The sequence below is a fragment of the Astatotilapia calliptera genome, chromosome 13, assembly GCF_900246225.1.
Source record: "Astatotilapia calliptera chromosome 13, fAstCal1.2, whole genome shotgun sequence".
NCBI classification, from domain to species: domain Eukaryota; kingdom Metazoa; phylum Chordata; class Actinopteri; order Cichliformes; family Cichlidae; genus Astatotilapia; species Astatotilapia calliptera.
The window spans coordinates 26,511,318-26,534,275 of NC_039314.1; the positions used below are offsets into that span (position 1 = coordinate 26,511,318).

The 22,958-nt window shown below is 38.5% G+C and overlaps 1 protein-coding gene across 1 annotated transcript in view; it reads right to left on the bottom strand.

Moving 5' to 3' along the window:
- The window catches only part of LOC113035504 (protein kinase C epsilon type-like), a 91,296-nt gene that overhangs the window by 7,507 nt on the left and 60,831 nt on the right, over positions 1-22,958 (bottom strand). Inside the window, exon 11 of the mRNA XM_026191113.1 lies at positions 11,537-11,691. Within this exon, the coding sequence (XP_026046898.1) occupies positions 11,537-11,691 (155 nt within the window). The remainder of the gene's footprint in view (positions 1-11,536; positions 11,692-22,958) is intronic.

The window sequence follows — 22,958 nt, forward strand, 5'->3', positions numbered from 1 at the left end:
AATCTTGAGTGATTTTTCCATTACGTCCCCAGCGGCAGGGCCTATGCTCTATGACAGCTAACCCTTCTCTCCCAACTCTCTTACCCCCATCCTTCCATCCCTCCATCTCCTCATCTGTGTGACTATATGTTCCAAACACACATCTGGTCAAACATACAAACACACACAGACTGTTGCCACTGTATATTTTCTCTTTGTGGAATCACTGCATGAGAGGCACATCAGGCTGGGAGGATATTAAAGTCCATAAACTTGAGGATTAATTTGAAAAACTATAATATTGATGTCAGTGAGTGTGAATATTAGGTTTTGCAACTATACTTTAAATAAGCAACCATGCCATATGTGACAGAGTAGCACTCAAATACTTAAGTTAGATATTAAGGATGGAGCTTTATTACTTTTAAGCAGAATTTAAAACTTGCAAATTCTTCATAAGAAAAAAAAACCCTTATCTAATTACCTATTATAAAAGAAAACAACTTACCTAATTTCAGTTACTACTACTGCTTATTTTTTTGGATTCCTCTCAGATTGTCATATCTTTACTACTTGTTTTTGTGCATGTGCAATAATCGCTACTAGTAAAAGATCTGGGTCTTGAGGTTTGACCCAGACACCCAACAGCAGAGTTCAAAACAAGATTTTGTGATGACCAAGTGTTGCATCAGGACAGGAATGTGATCAATTGGGAGACAACAATATAATCGTCACTCAAATTGAAGACAAGCTGTTTTGACACAGATAAAAAGGCACATGTGCAGGAGAGCATGTGCAAATGTAAGAGGGTGCACCGAACAAGTGGAATGAGTGGTCCGAGTAGGAATTTGACTGTGGTGTGGAAAGAGTCTAGAACTATAGAAAAAGATGATCCAGAAAGAGCAATGTTATTACATCTTGTGGATGGTGTTCCTTTTTAGCATCAGGGCAAGCAATTTCGATCAAATGCTACACTGTAAACGACTGAGTAGCATTAGTTGTTTTGACGTATTCATATTCACGTTCCTAAGTTAATAGCATATTAATTATTAATTAACTTAATAAACTTCATTTATTGCATTTAATAATTAATAGATTTATTATCCCATTGTCTTTTATTTGGATGTAATGTTTCCCAGATTTCCTCTAACTTCCCTACTGTGATACTGTCCAAAAGAGGCACATTTGTTTGTCAATTTCATTTAAGCAAGGGGTCTAGAACTCCAGGCCTCGAGGGCCAGTGTCCTGCAGATTTTAGATCTCACCCTGGGTCAACACACCTGAATCAAATTATTAGTTCGTTACCAGGCCTCTGGAAAACTTCAAGACACGTTGAGGAGCTAATTTAGCCATTTAAATCAGCTGTGTTGGATCAAGGACACATCTAAAACCTGCAGGACACCGGCCCTTGAGGTTTGGAGTTCGAGACCGCTGATTTAAGCTATCCAGATAGAAGATAGCAATAGCTATCTGCTATTCTACAGGACAGATTTAACAAGTGTTGGATACATTCCTGAGAAATTTTGGTCCATACTGGCATGATAGCATCACACAGAGGTTGCTGCAGATTTGTCGGCTGCACATCCACAATGTGAATCTCTCATTCCACCACATTCCAAACATGCTATTGGATGGAGATCTGGTGACTATGGAGGCCATTTGACTACAGTGAACTCATTGTTATGTTCAAGAAATGATTTGTGAGATTATTGAGCTTTGAAACATGTGATCTACTGGAAACAACCATAAGAAGATGGGTACACTGTGGTCATGAAGGGATGGAAACTGTCCGCAACAATACTCAAGTATGCTCAGTTGGTGCTAAAGGGCCAAGAAGATATCCCTCACCCCATTACACTACACAAGGCACAGTTCATCCGCGCTTTCATGTTCTTCACACCAAATTCTGACCCCACCGCCCCAATGTGGCAACACAACATAAGAGACACATCAGACTAAAATTTTATTTTCTACAATTTCGGCGTGAACTGTAGCCTCAGCTTCCTGTTATTAAATGACAGGCGAGGCATCTGGTGTGGTCTTCTGCTGCAGCAGCTCATCTGCTTCAAGAATCAATGTGTTGTGCTTACAGAAATGCTTTTCTGCACACCTTAGTTGTAACTAACACTCATTTGAGCTACTGTTGCCTTCCTGTCATCTTGAAACAGTCTGGCCTCTTTCCTCTGACCTCTGGCATAAACAAGACATTTTTGCCAGAGAAGTGCCGCTCACTGTCGCTATTTTCGCTTATTTGGAACATTCTCTGTAAACTCCAGAGATGGTTGCGTGGGAAAATCCCAGTAGATCAGCAGTTTCTGAAATAGCCAGAACAGCCCGTCTGGTACCAAAACTACGGCACATTCGCTTAAGTCATCTTTCTTCCTCATTGTGATGCTCGGTTTAAACTTCAGCAGTTTATCGTGATCATGTCTACATGCTTAAATGCACTGAGTTGCTGCCATGTGATTGTCCACTCAGATACTGGCATTAATTCAATTCAATTAATTTTTTGCAAATGGTGCAAAAGTTACTTTATATTGTAAGTTAAAGACCCTAACTAAACTATTAAAAAGGAACCCCAACTACATCTGACTCGTATAAGCAAGCACTTTGGCGACAGCGGGAAGGAAAACTCCCTTTTAACAGGAAGAAACCTCCAGAAGAACCAGGCACGGGGAGGGCAGGCATCTGCCATGACTAGTTGGGAGATTAGAAGGAGACAGGAAAAAAGGCTACACCTCTTCAACTGCATTAACAAGCAGCTGAAGAGGTGTCTCTAACAAAATGTACAATACTAAAATAGGATATAACTAATATTACTAACCATATAACTAGCAGCAATCACAGAACTGATTCAACTATAATACAGGTTAAAATGAACAAAATGGCTGAACTCGAAAGACAGACTATCTCATTGAATAGTGGTATTGTAAAGCGCTTTGGGTGCCTTGAAAAGCGCTATATAAATCCAATCCATTATTATCATTATTATTATTATTATTATTATTATTATTATTATCATTAGGTCAGGCATTCAATCCTAATAACATTATGCTGACTGTGACTCAAAAGACTGTGAGGTGCGACATCTAGGTCTTTGTTCCCACTATTGTATGATGCCGTGTGATGGTGTTTTACTAAAGACTGCGGTGTATATTCATAGGTTTACTTTACACAGATACATATCTACTCTTAAACCAGTCTCAACCTGCTCTGACAACAGTATCACCTCTAAACATTACCTTTCATTTGGTCACATAACAAAGTTGAAAAGAAGGGAGCTTGAGCTGCAGTCTAAAAATATTTCTTTACGAGGAGTGCGGGGTGGTGGTGGTGGTGATGGGAGCATAGATGAGAGGCTTATGGGAGAAAAGACGAGATGGTGAGGAGAGGGAGGGAGCAGAGGAAGAGAGCCAGGACGTAATGTTCCCAAAACACTTGTTGTTCATCTTCCTCTGTTCAATAAAGTGGGTCAGGGACAAGAGAGAGTGAGAGGAATAGGTGGCGAGAAAGACACAGTGGTAGCTTAGTCAACTCAGCCATCATGAATTAACACGCATGTGTGCGCATCCTTGCCAACCTCTGACAGAGTAATATTCACTATCAAAACAGCATGACTGAGAAAACACTGTTGAAAGACTGAACCATTAATCTCAATGTTCGCGAACGCCAAGTGGAGTCAGTTTGACCTGGGAATGGGAATGAATTCTTTCTGGAGGTGAGCCAGGAACTTAAAAAAATTTTCTCCATTATGGTGCATTTCAATATGCTCATGCTCTAAACTCAGTGGAAAATTACCTTCTATGATACATGAAACTGAGCTGGAGCAGTCAACAAAGCCTTGGAAGCCCTTTCTCCCCAAAAATGCAGAATTCAGATACAGAGCAACAATCCTGCTAACTAAAGCAAGTATTATTCTGACAACCTACTTAAAAATGTCCAAACATGGACATAAATCTTATTGTCAAGTGATGCTCTACAGCGATTAGTATACTAGAAAAAAAAAAAGGTGCATCTTTTAGAAGTATTTCTGTTTTTACAAGATTATACCCCATTCATGAGGTGGACTTCGGGTGGAGTTTCACTTTAATGCGTGATTATGAGGCCAAAAGCAACAAAAACTAAACGCGGGACAATAAAGCTTAGAGCTCTTGGTTAGGACTTTGATGACTGATTTGGATACCATTGTGCCAACCAAAAGAAACACAGACATGTTCACACAGTTGAAATTGTATGATTAGACCCTCCCCCTTCATTAATAAAACCATTGTAACACAAGCTGTGTGAAACAATGAGTCCTGTTCGAGCAGGCACCAACAGGACGGGACATTTGTTTGTCTGAGATCATGTATCCAAAACAACCACGTAACAAAACAGAATTATGAAAAACTGTAGATCTGTATTTGACATCCTCTGTTTGTAAATTATGTAAATATGTTACACAAGTGTTTTTTATAAAAGTTTTTTATCCTTCTTCTTTTTTATGTAATAGCTTGTTGCTCTTTCTTCATATTTAGTTTTCCACTATGTTTAACAGTTCTGCTCTTTGCCCTTGTTCTGACGGTATTTCTACATATTCTGAATTTGATGTTCAACCAACCATAACGTACTATTTCAGGCATTCACTCTGTAGCTGCTACTCAATTTAACAGCTATATGTTTCATAAGTAACTAGTTTAGTTTGTTTACCCATTATAGTCAGCTTTACATTTTTAATACTGTTAGTAATAAAAACTGTAACTTAGATATCTTTTTAACAATACCAAGTCGTTGGCATAGTTTTGGCAAAACACTTTAATTAACATTCATATTAATTAATATTGATATTTTAATATTTTAGCTTACTGAGAAAAACATATATCAACTGTTGTATCTATTATATGTAGCTAGCAATGTAACTTTCCAAAGCATGAAGTACTGGTAACTATTTAAAAACTTTTAGACCATTATTGTGTGCTTTAATTATTTAACCATTGTCAGCATTTTTTCTTTACAATGTTTGCAACCTAAGGTTGCTTCACACACGAGCGCGCGCGCGCGCACACACACACACACACACACACACACACACACACACACACACACACACACACACACACACACACACACACACACACACACACACACAGAGCAAAAGGTCAAAGGCTTCAGTGAATAGGTGACATAATCCATTTAATCCATTACTGGTTAAACTTGTTCAAATATACACAATTATTCTCCGTGTACCCCTGGTTGGGAAACACAGCTGTAACTGGCTTATCTTTAGCACCCAGCAGGTACTGTTATATTTTTTGTTGTATTTCAATGTAAAAAAAAGACTGCATAAGAGATGGATGTAGCTTCCAGGTTTTAAAAAGGGATGTTAGTGTTCAAGTGCCTTACATTAGCTTTTTTTTTAAAATGGCTATAAAAAGACTTTCAGTCCTGAGTCGAACACACACTTTCCTGGTGAGTTGAGGTTCTCAGTCACTGGGTTACAATCAATTTTTTTAAGTTTTCTTCATATCATGTCTTAGAGATGCTTATTTGTGGTATGCTTATTGCTTATTGGCTAATGATTTATTTCTTGTTCTTTTTTATCCTATTCTTTCATTTGAAATGAATATTTTTCCTTCAAAGCACATCTGATTTTACATTTTCAACTAAAATCTTCTATATTTAGTTTTATTAATGCTTTACTGACACATAAAATACTGTAAATATAAACTAAATAACACGTCAGACACTAAGATTTGTTAGGATTTCAAGGGAAAAAAGTTTTATTTCAGTAGATGCACTAAAAGTGACAAAAAAGTTTTCTGTTCTATTGCTCCTTTGACTCAGTCATATTTCATCCTGTCTGTCTGAAGAGCAAAACAAAGAAAACATACCTGGCAATATTGTGATCAGCTAAAACAAAATGAGACTTTATTAAACCCTCTGGCAGAAATGAGCTGTTGGAGCAACAAAAAAACAGGATTCATACAAAGTAAGCATGTTTAAAGCAGTTTCCTGCAACCATTATTATCCTGCACATATTCATCTGATAGTTATGACTTTTTGAGTAATTTTTAGAGGGGTGTTGAAGAAGAACTTCCCCAAAAAACACATGCTTGGTAGGTTTCTGGAAATGAAACCAAAAGACTGAAAGGGCAGATAACAAGAATTTTAGGTGGGTGATTGCAAGAAGAATGTGCATTGTGCAAATGGAGTTTACCATCATCTCTGGCGTGAACTGACCTTTAATTTCTGGGCAAACGAGCAAATTCCCAGCCGTGTTCTGCTCACACTGTGTTTTTGTGTGTTTGTGCATGAGGATTTCATCCCATCACTTTGTATTCATGGCTTTGAAGGGCAGACACATGGACAATAAAAAGTCACAACAGTAAACGTGCACATACACACAACCAGCAGCCCCGGGATAAGCTGCAACCAAAACAGCCACATCTCATGTTAATGCAGTATTTGTTATTGTAATAACTGATATATCATTTTAACAGAGGCATTTTTTTATTTTAGGGACATGTTTTGGAACAACTCAGAGACATTTCCAAAACAGTGGTGGTTCTTTTTGCTCTTAAAAATAGGCCCAATGTTTAATGCCAAGACTGGAACCAGTTAATTAGACTATTAAAGGCTTAGAGTTTTTGGAGGTTCTCACATCATAACCAGCCAGGGTACCTGCTTATTTGTGAACAACTGCTGTATTTATCAGGTATCATTAACAATATCAAAAAGTTTGGGTTCAATGAGAAGTTTTTTTTAGAGTAAGCTGAAAGTGCATCACCAGGCTGCTATTTTAGTTTAGACTGGCATTAGCTCATGTTCATCCCTTTGATAGGCTTAGAAGTTACGGTAACTTTGTAGAGCTGCACCGATTACTGGATAGTCACTGGTCTCATTGACTGTTAATTTACATAAAACTGTTGTGTCTGCTCTGACATGATGCTTACAGGTTTAAATACTTTCACGTCGTGAGAAAGAAGGTTTTCACAGGACTCTATGCAGTCCTTTGAAAAGTCGTCGTGGAGGACTTTTGGCCCACTCTTCTTTGCAACAGTTAACCAACATTTGCAGCCATTCATTTATATACAGCTCACTTAAGGTCGACCCACAATATTTCAGTCGGGTTGAGGTCTGGACTTTGACTGGGCCACAGGGACAACTTTTCTTTTTTGGCCATTCTGTTATAAATTTGCTGCTGTGCTTGGGACCATTGTTGTGTTGCTTGAGCCAATTTGAGCCAAGCATTTAGCTATCAGACAGATAATCTCACATTTGACTCTAGAACACTCTGGAGTTTGGAGTGCATGGTCAACTTAATTGCAAGGTCCCCAGGTCCTGTGGCTAGAAAGCGAGCCCAAATCATCACCCGAGGTGTCGACACGAGGTGTTTATCCTGATATGCTGTGTTGAGTTTTCGGCTGAAGTAGTGCTAAGGCTTATGGCCAACCATCTCCGCTTGAAGAGAGATATTTGGCACCCCTTTCAAACAAGCCATAGTTGTTCAGTCTTTTTCTAATTGTGTGGTCAGCTTTAGTATTCAGTATGCTGACTGAGGCCTGTAGAGTCTGATATGTGGCTTTTAGGTTCAGAATGAGGATTAAATGGTCTGATCTTCTGGTGAATCTGCTTGTACATCAATCCCTGTAAAGACTGTGGCCTCCTACAGCAGCCTACAGTTATCTATCCTCTTCTATGGAAGCAGTAAGGCTTTACTCAGTTTTTCACAGACCTACATGGAAAACTATAATTTTTACACAACTTCCTTAACCCGTAGGTATTGGTTCAGAATAACAAGGTAAAATGCAATTATTTGGTAAATTTTACAAATTATCCTGATTGCTAATGTCACCGTATTGTCCTAAGTTTGATAAGCAAACAACTACCAAGACTGAAAGTATAGTTTTCCTCACAAATCTCACATCTGTCCTTTTTCCTGTCAACTACCAAGCATTTTGTTTTTTGTTAGTTGGCAAACAGCTTTTTTTTACATTTCGTCCAATCTTCTCGCCCACTCCAAAAATAGCACACTCTTAACAGTGCCGTTGCACTGTGTGATCTAAATGTGTCGAGGGGTCAAAAATAGTAGCATTCAGTTCTGAAATGTTTGTGCTGGCAGAATTCATACAAACTCTTTTATCAGTAAATGGGTGTTTAAGATTTTTAAGAACCCGCAGCCAGCCTGTAAACAAGACAAGTAAAAGTAGCCAGTGTACTTATCTTTTCTTGAGACTTTTTTGAGAATAGACAAAACAATGAAACAGTTTTCATTGTTCTGCTCAGTTTGTAGAGTTCATCACATAGCAAAACAGGGTGAATCTGAAACTGAATAGAAACTTACTACTATCCCAGTACTCTTTGGCCGACCTTGGCAGGGTGGAATAATCAGGGCTATGTAATTCTTTTCAGATAGGTCAAAGCTGTTGTGGTATTCTTTCTCTATCATTGACAGGAACAACCTAAGACCTTGACAGTCTCCACACTGTGAAGGTTTTGACAGTCTGCCTGATTTCACATAGCCTTCTAGGGTTCAATTTTGACCACTTTTGCATACATCTTCCATGTATGCAAAACCTTCCACTCAACTCTGACCCGTCAGAATTTAACATTTTTAAATATTATTTGTTTTTCTCTTGCTGCACTGATCTTTTCTGCTGTGGAACAATCAACTTTTAAGATAACAGTGAGAAAAAAAACTCGTTTGGCTTATAGATGAAATATGAATATCAGAGATGTGCCTCAATCTTTAAATTAAATTAACTGACAAGAAACTGGCCTGAGATGTTTGAAGCAAACATGTCAGAATTTTGTCATCATCAAGTTAGAGACATTTTATTTCTAATGATAAAAGTATTTATGAATTCTTAATGAAAAGTACATGTAAATATGTTTAGAAAGTGGGAGTATTGAAAGTTGCAGGACATTTTCTTAAAAAAGATCAAGTATATGGACATGATATTTTCAAATATGGTCTTAGACAAGGATGACATGTGGAAATGTTTAAAAAAGGAAGGGGCACATGGAGGCTGCTGTGCTTCAGGAGGTAAAATTATGGGTCGTGTAAGACTGGAAGGTCAATAGTGAATGACGCTTGTAGTATACAGATATATATATTTATTCTTTCTGGATTCTTACAGTGAGTGTATTTTCTAACATACAACAGAACATTTCAACAGGTTTTTTTTTCACGGCACCATTCAAAGAGACCTGGTTGTTAGTCTAGATTCAGGCTGGACAGACTGCTGTGAGGACACATCAGGTTTCAACTAAGGAAAATCTTTTATATCAACAAGCCTGTAGGTATAGATGTGTGCTTGTTTATGTGTTTTAAATATTTTGCTGTTGGGAGGATCATACAGGTGTCAGGGAATTGGAAACTTAAAGCCATAAACAAAAATTCTCTCTGCTAACATGCCACAGATGGTACGACATAAACACATGCAAACTCATGCACAGGTTGCATGATGAGAGACTCTAAACAGCAAATTAAAGTTCACATTCATCCGGGAAAACAGCAGAGAGAACAACACGCTTTTCTTCCATCAGTGATATTTTTGGATCAAACAACCAAAATCGTCTCTGAGTCTCCATCCATCACAATGGTGTTATGATTCAAGTTGTGTGGATTTTTTAGGACCAATTGTGTGTTTCTTATTGGTTGACAATGATATTATGACTGAATGGATCCATGCAGACAGAAAATACCTGGAGCAAAAGGACAGTGAGGTAATCTCAGCACACGTATGAACGCAGAGCACTTCCAGGGTCATGACCAAACACAAGAACACTCTGTGAGTACTCGACAACAAGCAACACTGTGTTAAAATGAGCTGTTCCTCTCTCAGTCGGTGTTCTGAAGGATCCAAACCAACCTGACATCAGTGCTACTCAACATGCCTGGATGAAGTTTAACTACACTCACATATTTGGCTTAATTGTTCTACACCTACTGTAAATCAGCTGATGAAGCTTGAGGATGTTTTTTCTTAAAGGGTGTCCATCCTCCACAGAACCAACTAGCAGTGGTATAGAAACCCAAACATTCACTTGCCATCACCGGGTAAAGTATTCGTTAGCAACACGAAGTGAGGCAAATGACTGAAGCAGCTATCAGTAGGAAAACCACTGATTTACATGTGACTGAGAAATAAATCCATTAGAGAGTTATCTACCTAAATGATTGTGCACTAGTTACCAACTGTCAGCTACAAAGCAACCCCCACTGAGTGAATCACTTTCTATCTTAATAGGGCTTTGTGTTGGAAAATTAAGATTTTCTGTGGTTGTTTGCAAAGCTAACAATGTGCAGCCCAAGACTGATGATGCCTGAACTAAACTTGAGTTTAGCTTGAACGGAAAGAAGTTAGAAAAAAACAATCAAACACTGGTCAAACATAGCTGGTGAATATAACTGAGACTACCAAAAATCAGTTATTTAAATTTTTCCCTGTCCTAGAGTTTCCATATTTTTATATTTTTTTAGGTTTTTGCAATGCAAACATCTTGGTATTTAACAAATAGTTACCAAGATTTTGAGTTTGAAGAGAATCACGGCTTTACTATTATTCTCAAAGACACCAAAGTGTTGTTTTTTTCATCCACCCAGTATTTACTCAGAAAATACATTCAGAACAGATAATATATTAGATAGACTTACTGGAACACACTTCTACATACAGGGGTGGATGCAGCTACCAGCATCGCCATCACTGGCTGATAAATCATGCAATAAATGACTCTACAATAAATAAATTGTCGTTGCTAAAGTGTTTAGAAAATGTTCAGGACAAACTGTATAAAGTTTGCAGTTGTTGATTCTCCATTCATTCTCTGACTTTAAGCATTACAAACTGCTGCACTGCAGTGCTGATGTACCAACTTTGGACAAATGCTAGTGCCTTAGCCAAGGGCAATGACAAAATAATAATAGAAAGGTAAACCAGATTAAGCATGGCGACAGCATGCAAACTGCACAGAAGAGATGTTATGCAGCATTTTTGTCAAAATTAAATGGTTACCTAGCACCGTATAGCAAAATTTGAAAAGGACTGGTTCTTGCCCCAAAGCCACTATCAATAAACAGATAAAACTACATTTGGAACAGAGGAAAAATATTACTTTAACAAGATTTTATGTTTTTTAATTACTGTGCTGCATATGTATCAAAGCAAAGCAATAGTTGTAAAGTATTTGGTCATTTGTGTTTTCCACCTTGGAAACTCAAAAGTACATATTTAAAGGTTCTTAAATATATTTTCAAACCTACCACTCCACCTTTTATGGTTCGTGCATTCAGAAACTTTCAAACCAGCAGAATGATGTGCAGCCACTGAGCAGTTTGACAACAAAGTTCACAAATTACGTGCTCAGTGATTCTGTGAATCACCCACCCCTGAATGACTGTCCAAACAATGGAAACATGTTATGTGTTGTTAGAACATGGGCGCTCTGACACCTACTCAGACCAATGTACATTTCAGGAAAGGAAGGCTTTGCTGCAGTTTTCTTCATTCTTTGATTTTTTTCAGAAATTCTCTTACGTCTCCTGTTAATCGAACAAGCACATCACGGTTACCTGTAAATGACTCCGTGTCGGTGCAGGAACATCAGGGCAGATGTGACCTCGGCGGCGTAAAAACGAGATCGTGCCTCATCGAACTTCCTCGATCGCTGGATCTGAAACATCAGGTCTCCTCCATTAACATATTCCATCACAAAGAACAAGCGGTCCTGCGGGAAGACAGTGAAAAAGAACTTTATTCAGTAAGTGTGTAAATATTTCAATTCGAAAATGGCAAAAATATCAACATAACTCACTGATGTTGGTAATTTTGTGAATGAAACATGGCAATAACAGAGCAGCACTTCCTCTTTTAAGATTCTTGATTTTAAGCTAGTGCTCTTACATTTATCCATTAACAATAAATAATTTAAACTCATAAATCATATACAGTCACTAAAACAAAATACATTGTATACACTTGCTTTTGAATATTTTCAAAACTTTAGATTAATTGAGTTTTGGAAACTACGCAGAAATCGTTTACAGTTAACTGTTAAATCTTCTGTTACATATTTTTTGGAAACTTAAAAGGAACCTATTATTCTTTTCTTTATATTCTGTTTAATGAAAATCATTACACTGGCGGATGTTCATTTTAAATATGTTTCAAACGTTTCAAATAATGAGGTCGCTGTATGTACGAAGAACCGCTGTAAGCCAAAAGTTCCATTTTCAAACCGTTTTTCTGCTCTTGATTCTATATGATATCCTGGAGCCTCTCATATGATCATCACAGGTACACAGCTCTGGCTGAGCACAGCAGCCCCGCCCACCAGCTGTTCAAACATTCTGTTTTTCACAATTTTTTCACATCACATCTGCCTAAATCAAGACATTAGAAGAAAACAATAAATGGAACACGAACTGTTTATTAATCAGAGAGAAAATCTTAGTTGTAAATTTAACCCATTTTTAAAAACACAAGACACTTTGGATTTTGTCTCAAATTTCCCTGAGTAGAGAAAGAAAAACAATACAGATTGCTATGTGACAACCACTAATTGTCCCTACTTCCATAGAACCCCTTCCTGTGATACACACACATACAGAGGCGAAAAACAACACACACACTGCTGTAGACCACGCCCTCTGAGCCCTATTCTCTTGGTAATGAAAATGGGCTCCGTGGGGAAACAAACGGCCTCCTTCCTGAATTCCAGCTCGCTTTCTTCATATAGGAAATAAGAGAGAGAGAGAGTATGTGCAGTGAGGGTGCTGTGATATAAACAGCTGGGTATATAAGAAACAAGGAGGAGCCCGTCAGAGCCATTGTGTGAGGCCGCAGGGTTCACATCGTTAGCTGTTAAGGTGACACAGAGCTACAGATCTGAAGCTTCTGTGTTTCCACCACATTAAAGGAGACCCCCGGCTGTGAGGCGTATATAGGATTTGTAAAGAGCGACAAAGACTGAATCTGAGACACAGGAAGTATGTAAACAGAATATGTGCACGTGGAAAGGTAAAAAAAAACCCAAAACCAATTTATCCTGTAAACTCTGTAGAACAAAGACAAAAGCATTTCTATGTGTGTGTTTCATTACATTGAGAGCAAACAAAGTTCTGTTTCTTGCATGTACCTAAAATTGTGGAGCTAGCTGCACAAACAACCGCAGTTTCCTCTCCAATGCAATTAGCTGTGAATGGGTTTAAGCATGACAATGATTGTGCATGTTCTACCCTTTGTTATTTAAAAAAGACAACAGCAAAGAAGAAGTAGAAATTTTATGATTGTCTCACACCCACTGAGTTCTCCTTATTAGCATTGGAACAGTGATTAAGCACGAACATTGAACATCTTTGGCTTTATACAGCACCTGCTCCATTAACTCATCAGATGCACGTCAAACCTGTCGCCATCTGGATATTTGGGGCATGTTTACCTAAAAAACCGTCTGTATGTTTGGCCATAATGAGTGTTCACAACTGGCCACAGGATACATTAATTCTTAGTCATTGTCTATGTTGCCTGCCTTGCAACACATCTTGAGAGCTTTGGACTGCACTTTAAGAGACAGAGTGTTGAGTTGCTGATCCTGAACTAGTGAAAAATTTTGAAGGTAGTCGTCACACTAAAAGAAAGACACATCTTGATTTGTTGTTTCGAACATTTCAAAAAGCTGGAACATTTTTCTAATACCTTAAAAAAGCAGTTGGTCTTGGTTTATAGTCTCGGAATAGACAGCGAATGTGACACAATCGACCTGTCAGGTGAAACTCAGTCTTTGCAGGTTTGTAAGCGACTGTAAATGTCTAATGGGCTAAAGTAAACAAATACATAAGGACAACAGACATTTATGAGAGCATCATTAAGCCAGAGAATTGAAAAAGTTTATGGCATAAAAAAGCCTCTTGTTTCTTAAATCTAAAATTAGAGACTAAACAAGTTTTCTGTTTTTTTGACCACTTTGCCCCAGTTTTCCCAACCCACTTTACAGATGAGGACATAATTATTAGCCTCCAAATATGATTTTTTTTAAGTATTTCCCAAGCGATGTTAAATAGAGCACAGCTTTTCCAAACATCCTGGTTTTATTTTGGATGCTTACATTTGCACAGAAGCAAAATGAATCTGAGAAAAATCGAAAACTATCAGCGTCAAAATGATTAGGCCCTGTGATACTAATAGACAGTTATGTTGTAGTGCAATCATTTGTTGTAGTCTCACATCCTTCTCTCCCGAGTACTCCCAGACTATTTTGCTCTGGCGAATCTTTCAAACTTCTCTAGATTTGCTGGTCTTCCTGCATAGACCTTGATCTTCAGTTCACCTCAAAAATTTCACTGGGATTCAAGTCGGGGCGTCATGCAGGCCAGTCAGTAACCTTCCTATTGGTCTTTTGGAGGCAGATCTTCACCATAATCGTTCTCCAGGTTGTGCTTCACCTTCAGCCTGGTTTGAGGGTGTTTCTTCTGCAGAAGTGAAATTTCTTAGTAAGTGAAAAATTTTGAAGGTAGGCTGTTCTGGGGTCTTTAGATACTTTCTCACTTTGACTTCTTACCTCTGCCAGGCTTGTTCTGTACTGTGTGGCTCTCTTTGAATTTCTCAATGATTCTTCCCACTTGAATTTTAGACACTTGGAAACACTGTGGTAACTTCAATTCAATTCAAAATGTTGGAAATTTATAAAACGGTGCACAGATTTATTTCTCTTCTGATAGCAATATTAACCAGATATGGCAATTCCATTTTAACCATTGCAGCTTAAACAAAACAACAGTCACCAACTGTATGCTTCCTTTCTACCGATATGCATTAACCTTCCTCTGGTTCCCCTTTTTTAAAATAAAAAATACAAATAATTTATATTTCAAGTGCTAAGCTTCCCAAGGGTGAGGGTCGTTGCTAGATGGAGAAACTACAGAGCTTGAAAGACTTGATTGTTCTTTAATGAGAGTCGCTGAATCTAGACGATGAGGAAGTCCAATTTTGTTCGGATGCAAAAATTGTACATTAGCAGGTATTTTGCAGATGACTGCGAACTTTTCTTCTTCTCATATACAGATACTTCATAAGACCATTTTAACCCTTTCATGCATGAATTATGACAACCTCAATCAGGATTTTTTTTCTTAAGTATTTTTATTCATCTTCAGGCATGAAAAAAAGATTTTTGAACTTCATTTTTTTAAACATGAGTTTTTTTTACATATCTGAATTATGAATTTGGTATGGAGGGACACATCACTGTCCAATGTACTGGTTGATGTGCAAGTATACCATCAACACTGGCACAAATGCAAGAAAACAGCCTTTGAATAGCCACTGTAGTGACCACTATGCGTGAAAGAGTTAATGTGCTATCATTATTTCCAGTAGGCAGGTTAGTATAACAGATACGATGGAACTCCTTTGACTTCAAAACAGTTTGCAGTTGTGTAGCAACTATATGAAGGCTACAAGAGCTAAAATGTTACGCTCTATATGAAATATGTCAACGCTGACCATATCTAAGGGTATGATAAGGGTACCAGATGTTGGTAAATATTATGGTCTGCTGACCTGCTGAGATTGCGGTTTAAATGATTAAATTGGATATAGACTTAATTAAACAGCATTTGAAAATCATGTCTTCTTAGCTTACCAACCTCTGTCCCTATGTAGATGTTATACCTTATTTTGTGTTGTGTTGTGTAGCACTGCCTAACAAGTCTAAAACTGATTGTAAGCAGGTACAAAGTCCATTAAAATGTGATGCAAAAGGGTCCTGACTAGCAGTGGGTGTATGTTACTATACTAATACACTTTTAAATCCTTTTTAACTGCCATGAAATCAGGATTGCTACTGAGCTTTAGGGACCTTCCACAATGAAGTGTTATACTGTCTGTAGAGTATTGTTGCTTTTCTTTAGTTGGATCGGAACTGATTAAAAAAATTAATTTGGCCATTCACCAAAACATGTCACATTCATGCCATGTATATTTAACCCTTGTGTGGTGTTCGTATTTTTGTTACTCAGCCAGTGTTCATGGGTCTGGTGGACCCGCTAGAGTTTTGGCTTTCCAAATTAACACTATCAAACAATTTTATGTTAAATTACTCAACAGATGTTTACTTCATCCCAATTACAAGACATATGAACAGCAAACATGGTTAATTTTTTCCCTTTACCTTTGTTAGATCACATTTATGAATTAATGTGCTTCTCGTTTTTCTTTTATATAAAATGTTATAAATAAATCAGTTATAATCAAGTGGAGTGAGTGGAAAGACACAACACATTTACACGTGAAAAAATAATTAATTGTTTAATTTTTCTTTTGAAAAAAACTGAACACGGGTCTCACAGACCCGAACACCATACAAGGGTTAAAGCCAACCTTGGGCTCTTTTCTCCCCTCTGTTATCAGTTTAAAGAGGCCTCAAAATTTCGTGTTACATAAGTGGCCGATAGTCCACCTCAGAGAGAATTTCTTCCCTCCCTCCACTCCTCCTGAAAGCGACTTTAAACAGGATGTTGAAATAGTTTGTTTAAATGTACCCAAAGTCCCAGCTGGTCCCACCCAATCAAACATGAATAAACATTTCCTGACTGTAATTACAAATGTACAGATACTGGCTTCCCATTTCTGACACACGGGCGCGCACACATAGACACACACACACACACACACACAGAGAGACAAAGTCAGGGCATATTTTAGAGGCACACGGCCAGACGATTCACTACATTCTACATAATGCTGACAATAACGTCTTGATGGTATCGACTAATTTTTGTGTGTTTCAAAGTTTGGTATGACCCTCTTGGGCCGCTTGCTGTAAACAAGTCTTAACTGACTCATGCATCTTATAGCAAGCCCAAACATCTCATACGTCTGTACGTGCCACAAGTCAATTCACTAGTGAATTCTCAACGATCTGGTCCTGTGTTTTGTGTATCAGAGCTAATCTATGGTACTTGAGAATGACTTTAGATGTGACAATTGTCTCAGAAAAACTGTGATTCATCCTTTTAATTTTCATTTTTATTTATTATGTTTATCGCAGATGTCTGACTTGAAGAGAAGAGCTAGACTTCTTTTTTTCTCCTGCAAAAGGAAATTTGAATTGGCAGGACAGAGCTACTCTGTGGTGTGCCACTGACCTGTTTGCTTTCAAAAACTGCATTCTAATCATTAAACAATTAAATCTGGTTAGTAGAAAAATCATGCATTCTTGCTTAGCCTGTATGTATAATCTTCATTTAATTTGTCCTCATATTTGTCAATCACTGCATGATAAACACACACACACACAATACAGGGCACAAAATGCGACGTTTACATACAATTTTTTACGCAATGGAAGTTAAGTGAGAAAGTTGATCATTTAATGTCTGTTGTTTCCAATTCCTCTACTATCCAATTTATAAGCTACAATCAGCAGAAATTAAATATAGTGAGATTAGCTGCGCTTAAGTGGATTATTAATACAATTTTCTGCTCTGGCACAAAAATACACATCCAAATCATAATTGACTCATCATACGAACAAATTTGCAGCAATTTAGATTTGAAGCAGCCTATAGATGATGTGTCTCTATGGAAGACCGAGACTGTAATAAAAGTGTCATAGTCATCAACACAACAACACTTTATATATTAGTGCTGTCAGCTAATCGTTAAATGAGTTACCATAACCGCATTACGCAGCAAATCTCCGATAACGAGTTACCGCGGATCGCCCCGTGCGTGGGGCTGCATGGCGTCAACGCGTTAATGAGCTAACCGCGCTTATACGGCTTTAAAAAGGATAATGAACACCACTGAGATTTATTTTATCAACTTTTCTTCTGACGATGTTGTCTGTGTTGAGCGCTCAGTGGATATGCGTTCAACTACTCCGCCTAGGCTGCACTGTCGAGCGCAGATCCACTGAGCACAGCGCAAGCTAGTGAGAAAGAAGCTAAGCTCTTTGCAACATGGCAGCTGCCTCAACGCTACCCGAAATTGAACCTCCCCCACCCTCATTCAGATCTGGCCTTTGGAACTATTTTGGTTTTCATGTGAAGCATGACCCTGATGGACAAAAGTAAAACAGTATGTCAGCTGTGCCACGCAATGCTCAATTACATGGGTGGGAGCTAGTGTGTTAGCGCAGTTAGCTCGTTAACGTGCTGGCCGTCCAGCCCCATGCACGGGGCGATCCGCGGTAGCTCGTTAACGGAGATTTGCCGTGTTGTGGCGTTAACGTCATTTCAACAAGATTTACGCTGACAGCACTAGTGGGAATATATATATATATATATATATATATACACGCCGGTTCGAGCCCCGGCTTGGACAGTCTCGGTCGTTGTGTCCTTGGGCAAGACACTTCACCCGTTGCCTACTGGTGGTGGTCAGAGGGCCCGGTGGCGCCAGTGTCCGGCAGCCTCGCCTCTGTCAGTGCGCCCCAGGGTGGCTGTGGCTACAATGTAGCTTGGCATCACCAGTGTGTGAATGTGTGTGTGAATGGGTGGATGACTGGATATGTAAAGCGCTTTGGGGTCCTTAGGGACTAGTAAAGCGCTATATAAATACAGGCCATTTACCATATATATACACACACACATACATACATATATTTGGTTATTAACTTGCAATAATTTTGATGTGCTCACATTGCCCTTAAAACTGAGATCTAATTATAGAAATGTTAGATAAGATGAGTTCATCTGCTGAATTACTTTCCACCACTCCAGTTGTTGAAATGTTAGCTGTAACGCACTGCTTCTCCTCTCCTGAAAATATGAACGGCTGACATGAAGCTAAAATAAACACTTTCATCAAAGTCAGTCAAAAACGGGGAACAAAAAAACAACAAGTGGGGTTTGAACTTTTGTCCATGCACGAACAAAAAAACTCAATTGCTGCCCTATTTTCCTCGGAACATTATGAGCCATTACCGTTTGGCTGCTGGTCATTACCACACAGAGGCAACCAGTAAAGATTCACTTGGTGATTTCTTTCAACAGAATCTGGGTCCTGAGTTTGTTTTGTGGTAATCAGAGTTTTCGTAATGCTATATGGTAACTTTGAGAAGTGACTTTCACTCCAGATGTGACAATTAGTCTTCAGAAAAACTTTGATTCATCCTTTTATTTTTATTTTATTTATGTGTTTTTCGCAGATGTTGACTTGAAGAGAAGAGCTGGACTTTTCCTTTTTTTTCTCCTTGCAAAAGGAAATAATTGTAATTGGAGGACAGAGCGTACTCTGTGTGTGTGGCCACTGAACCTGTTTTTGCTTTCAAAAATTCTGCATTCTAATCAGTTAAACATATTAAACCCTAATGTGTTTAGTAGAAAAATCATTCCTGCATTCTTGGCTTTGCCTTGAGTCTGTATAATCTTCAATTTAATTTGTTCCTCATATTTATCAATCACTGCATGTATAAACACACAACAGCAGTAATACAGGGCAATGCAAAATGCAGTAAGGGTTTCATACATATTTGTTTTACGCAAATGGAAGTTAAAGTTGAGAAATGTTGATCATTTTAGATGTCTGTTGTATTCCAAATGTCCTTCTACTATCCGATGTTATTAAAAGCTACCAATAGCAGAAATTAAATATAGTGAGATGTACATTTAATAAGCTGCGGCTTAAGGTGGATATATTAATACAATTTTCTGGCTCTGGCACAAAAATACAACATCCAGAAATCAGTAATTGACTCAATCATACGAACAAATGTTGGCAGCAATTTAGAGTTTTGGAAGCAGCCTATAGATGATGTGTCTCTATGGACAGACCGTAGACTGTATATAAAAGATGGTCATAGTCATCCACTAGTTTGGCATTTCAGCCACAACTATGTCAGTGTTTCCAACACATGCTATATATATATATAAAACAGAGCCATAAAATACATACTTTGCTCATTTTAAAAGTGTGGACATTGCATAGTTTGTATGGTACTGTGTGATGTATGGTATTGCTCTTAAAAAAAGCTTATATATTCCAGGCTCAAACTGAGAAACAGAGAGACATGCACTAAAGCATAGCTCGATTTATTTTCTATTTTCCACTAATTGGACCATAATTTTTTAATTTTTTTTTTTTTTTTTAGAAAAACCTGAGATACTATATCAAAAAAGTAATTTTCTTACAGAATTTCTTAGAATCTGACTTTTTCTCCACCTGCTGGCCATTAGAAAGAATGCAAGTTTAAGCCACTTTAGTTTTTGGCACAGATATGTAAAAAATTATGTCAATAACTATATTAAAAAAAACATGTCATCATAAACTAAAGACAAACTTTATAACAAAAAAAATCTTTTATAAGATTTAACATCAAAATTGATTTATATTAATCCTTTCTGACCTGCCACCTCTACCACTGCTGGGTTTAGGTAAGTAAACATCAAGTCTGAGGTCTAAGGAATGCATTATGTAAGGGTTTCAAGTATAAAATTACATGTTTGTCTATGCCTGAACTGCAACCCAAGAACAGCAAACATACCTCTACTAATGACTGTAGTTTTGTAAAGAACAACTCTGCACTGCTCAAGGCTGACACATATTTGGCCGGGCAACCTCAATGTTGTGCCTGTGTGTGTTTATTGTTCTCACACACTAAATTCACCCTCACTGTAGTTCTCTGACAGAAGTTAAATACTTGGTGTGGGCTGCTGGTTCTCCCACAGAATATCGTCTTACTCCTTGCTCCCATAATAAATAAATAAATGAATGAATGACAAGTGTAGAAATGTTTAGCTTATTTTAGAGTTACAAATGTGTTAACATAGAATGTAGAATTATTGTAGAGACACTGACACTGCCCTCAATGTAATAAAGGCCTGACTGTGTCATGAAGTTAGGAGTAGATTGTAGAAGACCCCTCCCCCAGTTGAACTGTGAAAGGTCTCAACATTTGTAACTGGATAACTGTGGTCTGGAAGGGAGATGGGTTTTTATGACCTCTAGGGAGTCACCTACACCCACAGTCTTTTAACTGTCACGGACACTCACTCACGAGCACTCACATAGACACAGACACAGAGTTTGCAGCACACCGTGGGGGGGTTTTATGATGGGGACGCCTCTATAAAGCTGGCTGTAACTAACAAAGGGGTGAAGATTTTGCAGAGGGGCACCAGCCTGGCAAGTCTTCCCTTCTAGAAGATGCATGCTTAAATGAGGATAAATGAAGATGAGTAAAGATGAGTAAAGATGAATAAAGTTTTGTGAAAATGACTACTGAGTCCGGTGCCGTCTCTGGTCGAGGAATAAAAAGAACAGGGGTAAAACTGATTTGTTTTTCATTGGTCAAAAGGGAAAAAAAGGAGGTAAGTAGTTGACTGTGATTCATTTAATGAGAAACAGACTTCCAGGAATGTCAGGTGACTATAAAAGGTCGATCAGGTGAACTGTGTACCGTGTGTGTTTTGTGTGATTTTGAACTGGACAAAGAGGTAGATGATTCTGTGAGTGAAGGTTTTTTCTGTCTCTAAGCAACAAAAAAGTGCTGTGAGGACAATGTTCATCCATACATGTGTGAGCACTCCCTGCACATCTTCAATGTGTGGACAGAGTGAGAACGTGTCAGCAGCACATCAGGAGGAAGAGAGGAGGATGGAGGGAACAAGTGGCATAATAAGGATGTTAGGATAACTGGAAAACAGAAGAGAGTGGGACAGATGAAGCCAAATATGTACTTTGATGGGTCGGCACAATAGTGCAAAAGTTCGCCTCACGGCGAGAAGGTTCACCTGTTGGTTCTCCTGTTTCCTCATGTTTTTTCTTGGTTTTCTTGAACGCTCAAAGATATTAAACTGTATTTATGGCTCCCTCTGCCTTCTCTAGGAGTAGGATTATGGGAATTTAACCAACGCAAAAGCTGAGGACACAAACCTGTGTGCAGGCCTGTACAAGCAAAAAGTGTGTTGCCCAACAACCATGGGGATGGATGCTACATTAAGGCCAAATTCTGACTGGCTGCAAAGTGAAATTAACCCAAGTACACATCAAAAATCATCTCAAGTTACTTTATGTACTAAAGTAATCATCGTACAACATCAGAGCGTCCCAGTGATGCGAAGACTCCCAATCAGGAAGAACAGCTACAACAGAGGAAGGGATTACCAGCAACATGACGAGAAGAAAACACAAAAAGTCAATCACATTAGGTGACGGTCTGGTGCAGAGGTCCTGAGATAAGGTTTTCTCAACTTCAAAGCGAGCAACTAAAGCAACTACCAATGAGAGTTAAGGACACTGTTGACAGACATATGGCAGGGTAGTATATACATTGGAGGGTTACCTAGGAAACCGGAGCCTGGACTGTGCTTTAGTGACCAACCAACAACTACATCTCTGTGTGAACGGCCCTTTAGGAGAGGCAGCCATCTGTTGCAACCAGTCAGAGAGTGAGGGGCAAAAAAATACAGAAAACAGTAGTACCAAGAAACCAAAAAGGGCAAAAAGTATGAAACATAAACTGAGGAAGAGACAGAACATGATATTTAATGAAAAAAAATCTACTTTAACTACATTAGTCCACTACGACAAAAAACCCTATGATGGGCTGGTGAGGCTGAACCCTTCTGCCCAGCTAGGCTAGGCCGCAGCTGCCTTCCACCCTAGTCAGATAAGTAGTTAAAAAATGGATGGGTGAAGATGTGATTGTAATAACAGCACTGTCAATGTTACCAGTGCTTTCCTCTTTTCATTTGAAAATGTGCAAAAATGGTGCCAGTAAAATCTGTTGTGCGAAGAAAGGAGCAGCATGACACTGCTGACATCGGGTTAATGGTTGTGTCAGAGATGCTTTTTTAACCCCACTGCAACTCTCAAAAAGCCCACTGCAGTCTTCAAAAAGCTCTTTGGGGAAAAGAGGACAGGACAAAATGCTCTCATTTTAAAGGTTGCACAAGAAGTGCAAGAACACACACACGCACGCACACACACACATCCGAAATAATTTGTACTGATGAGGTGATAAACACAGAGCTGGCATCAGGTTGCTGG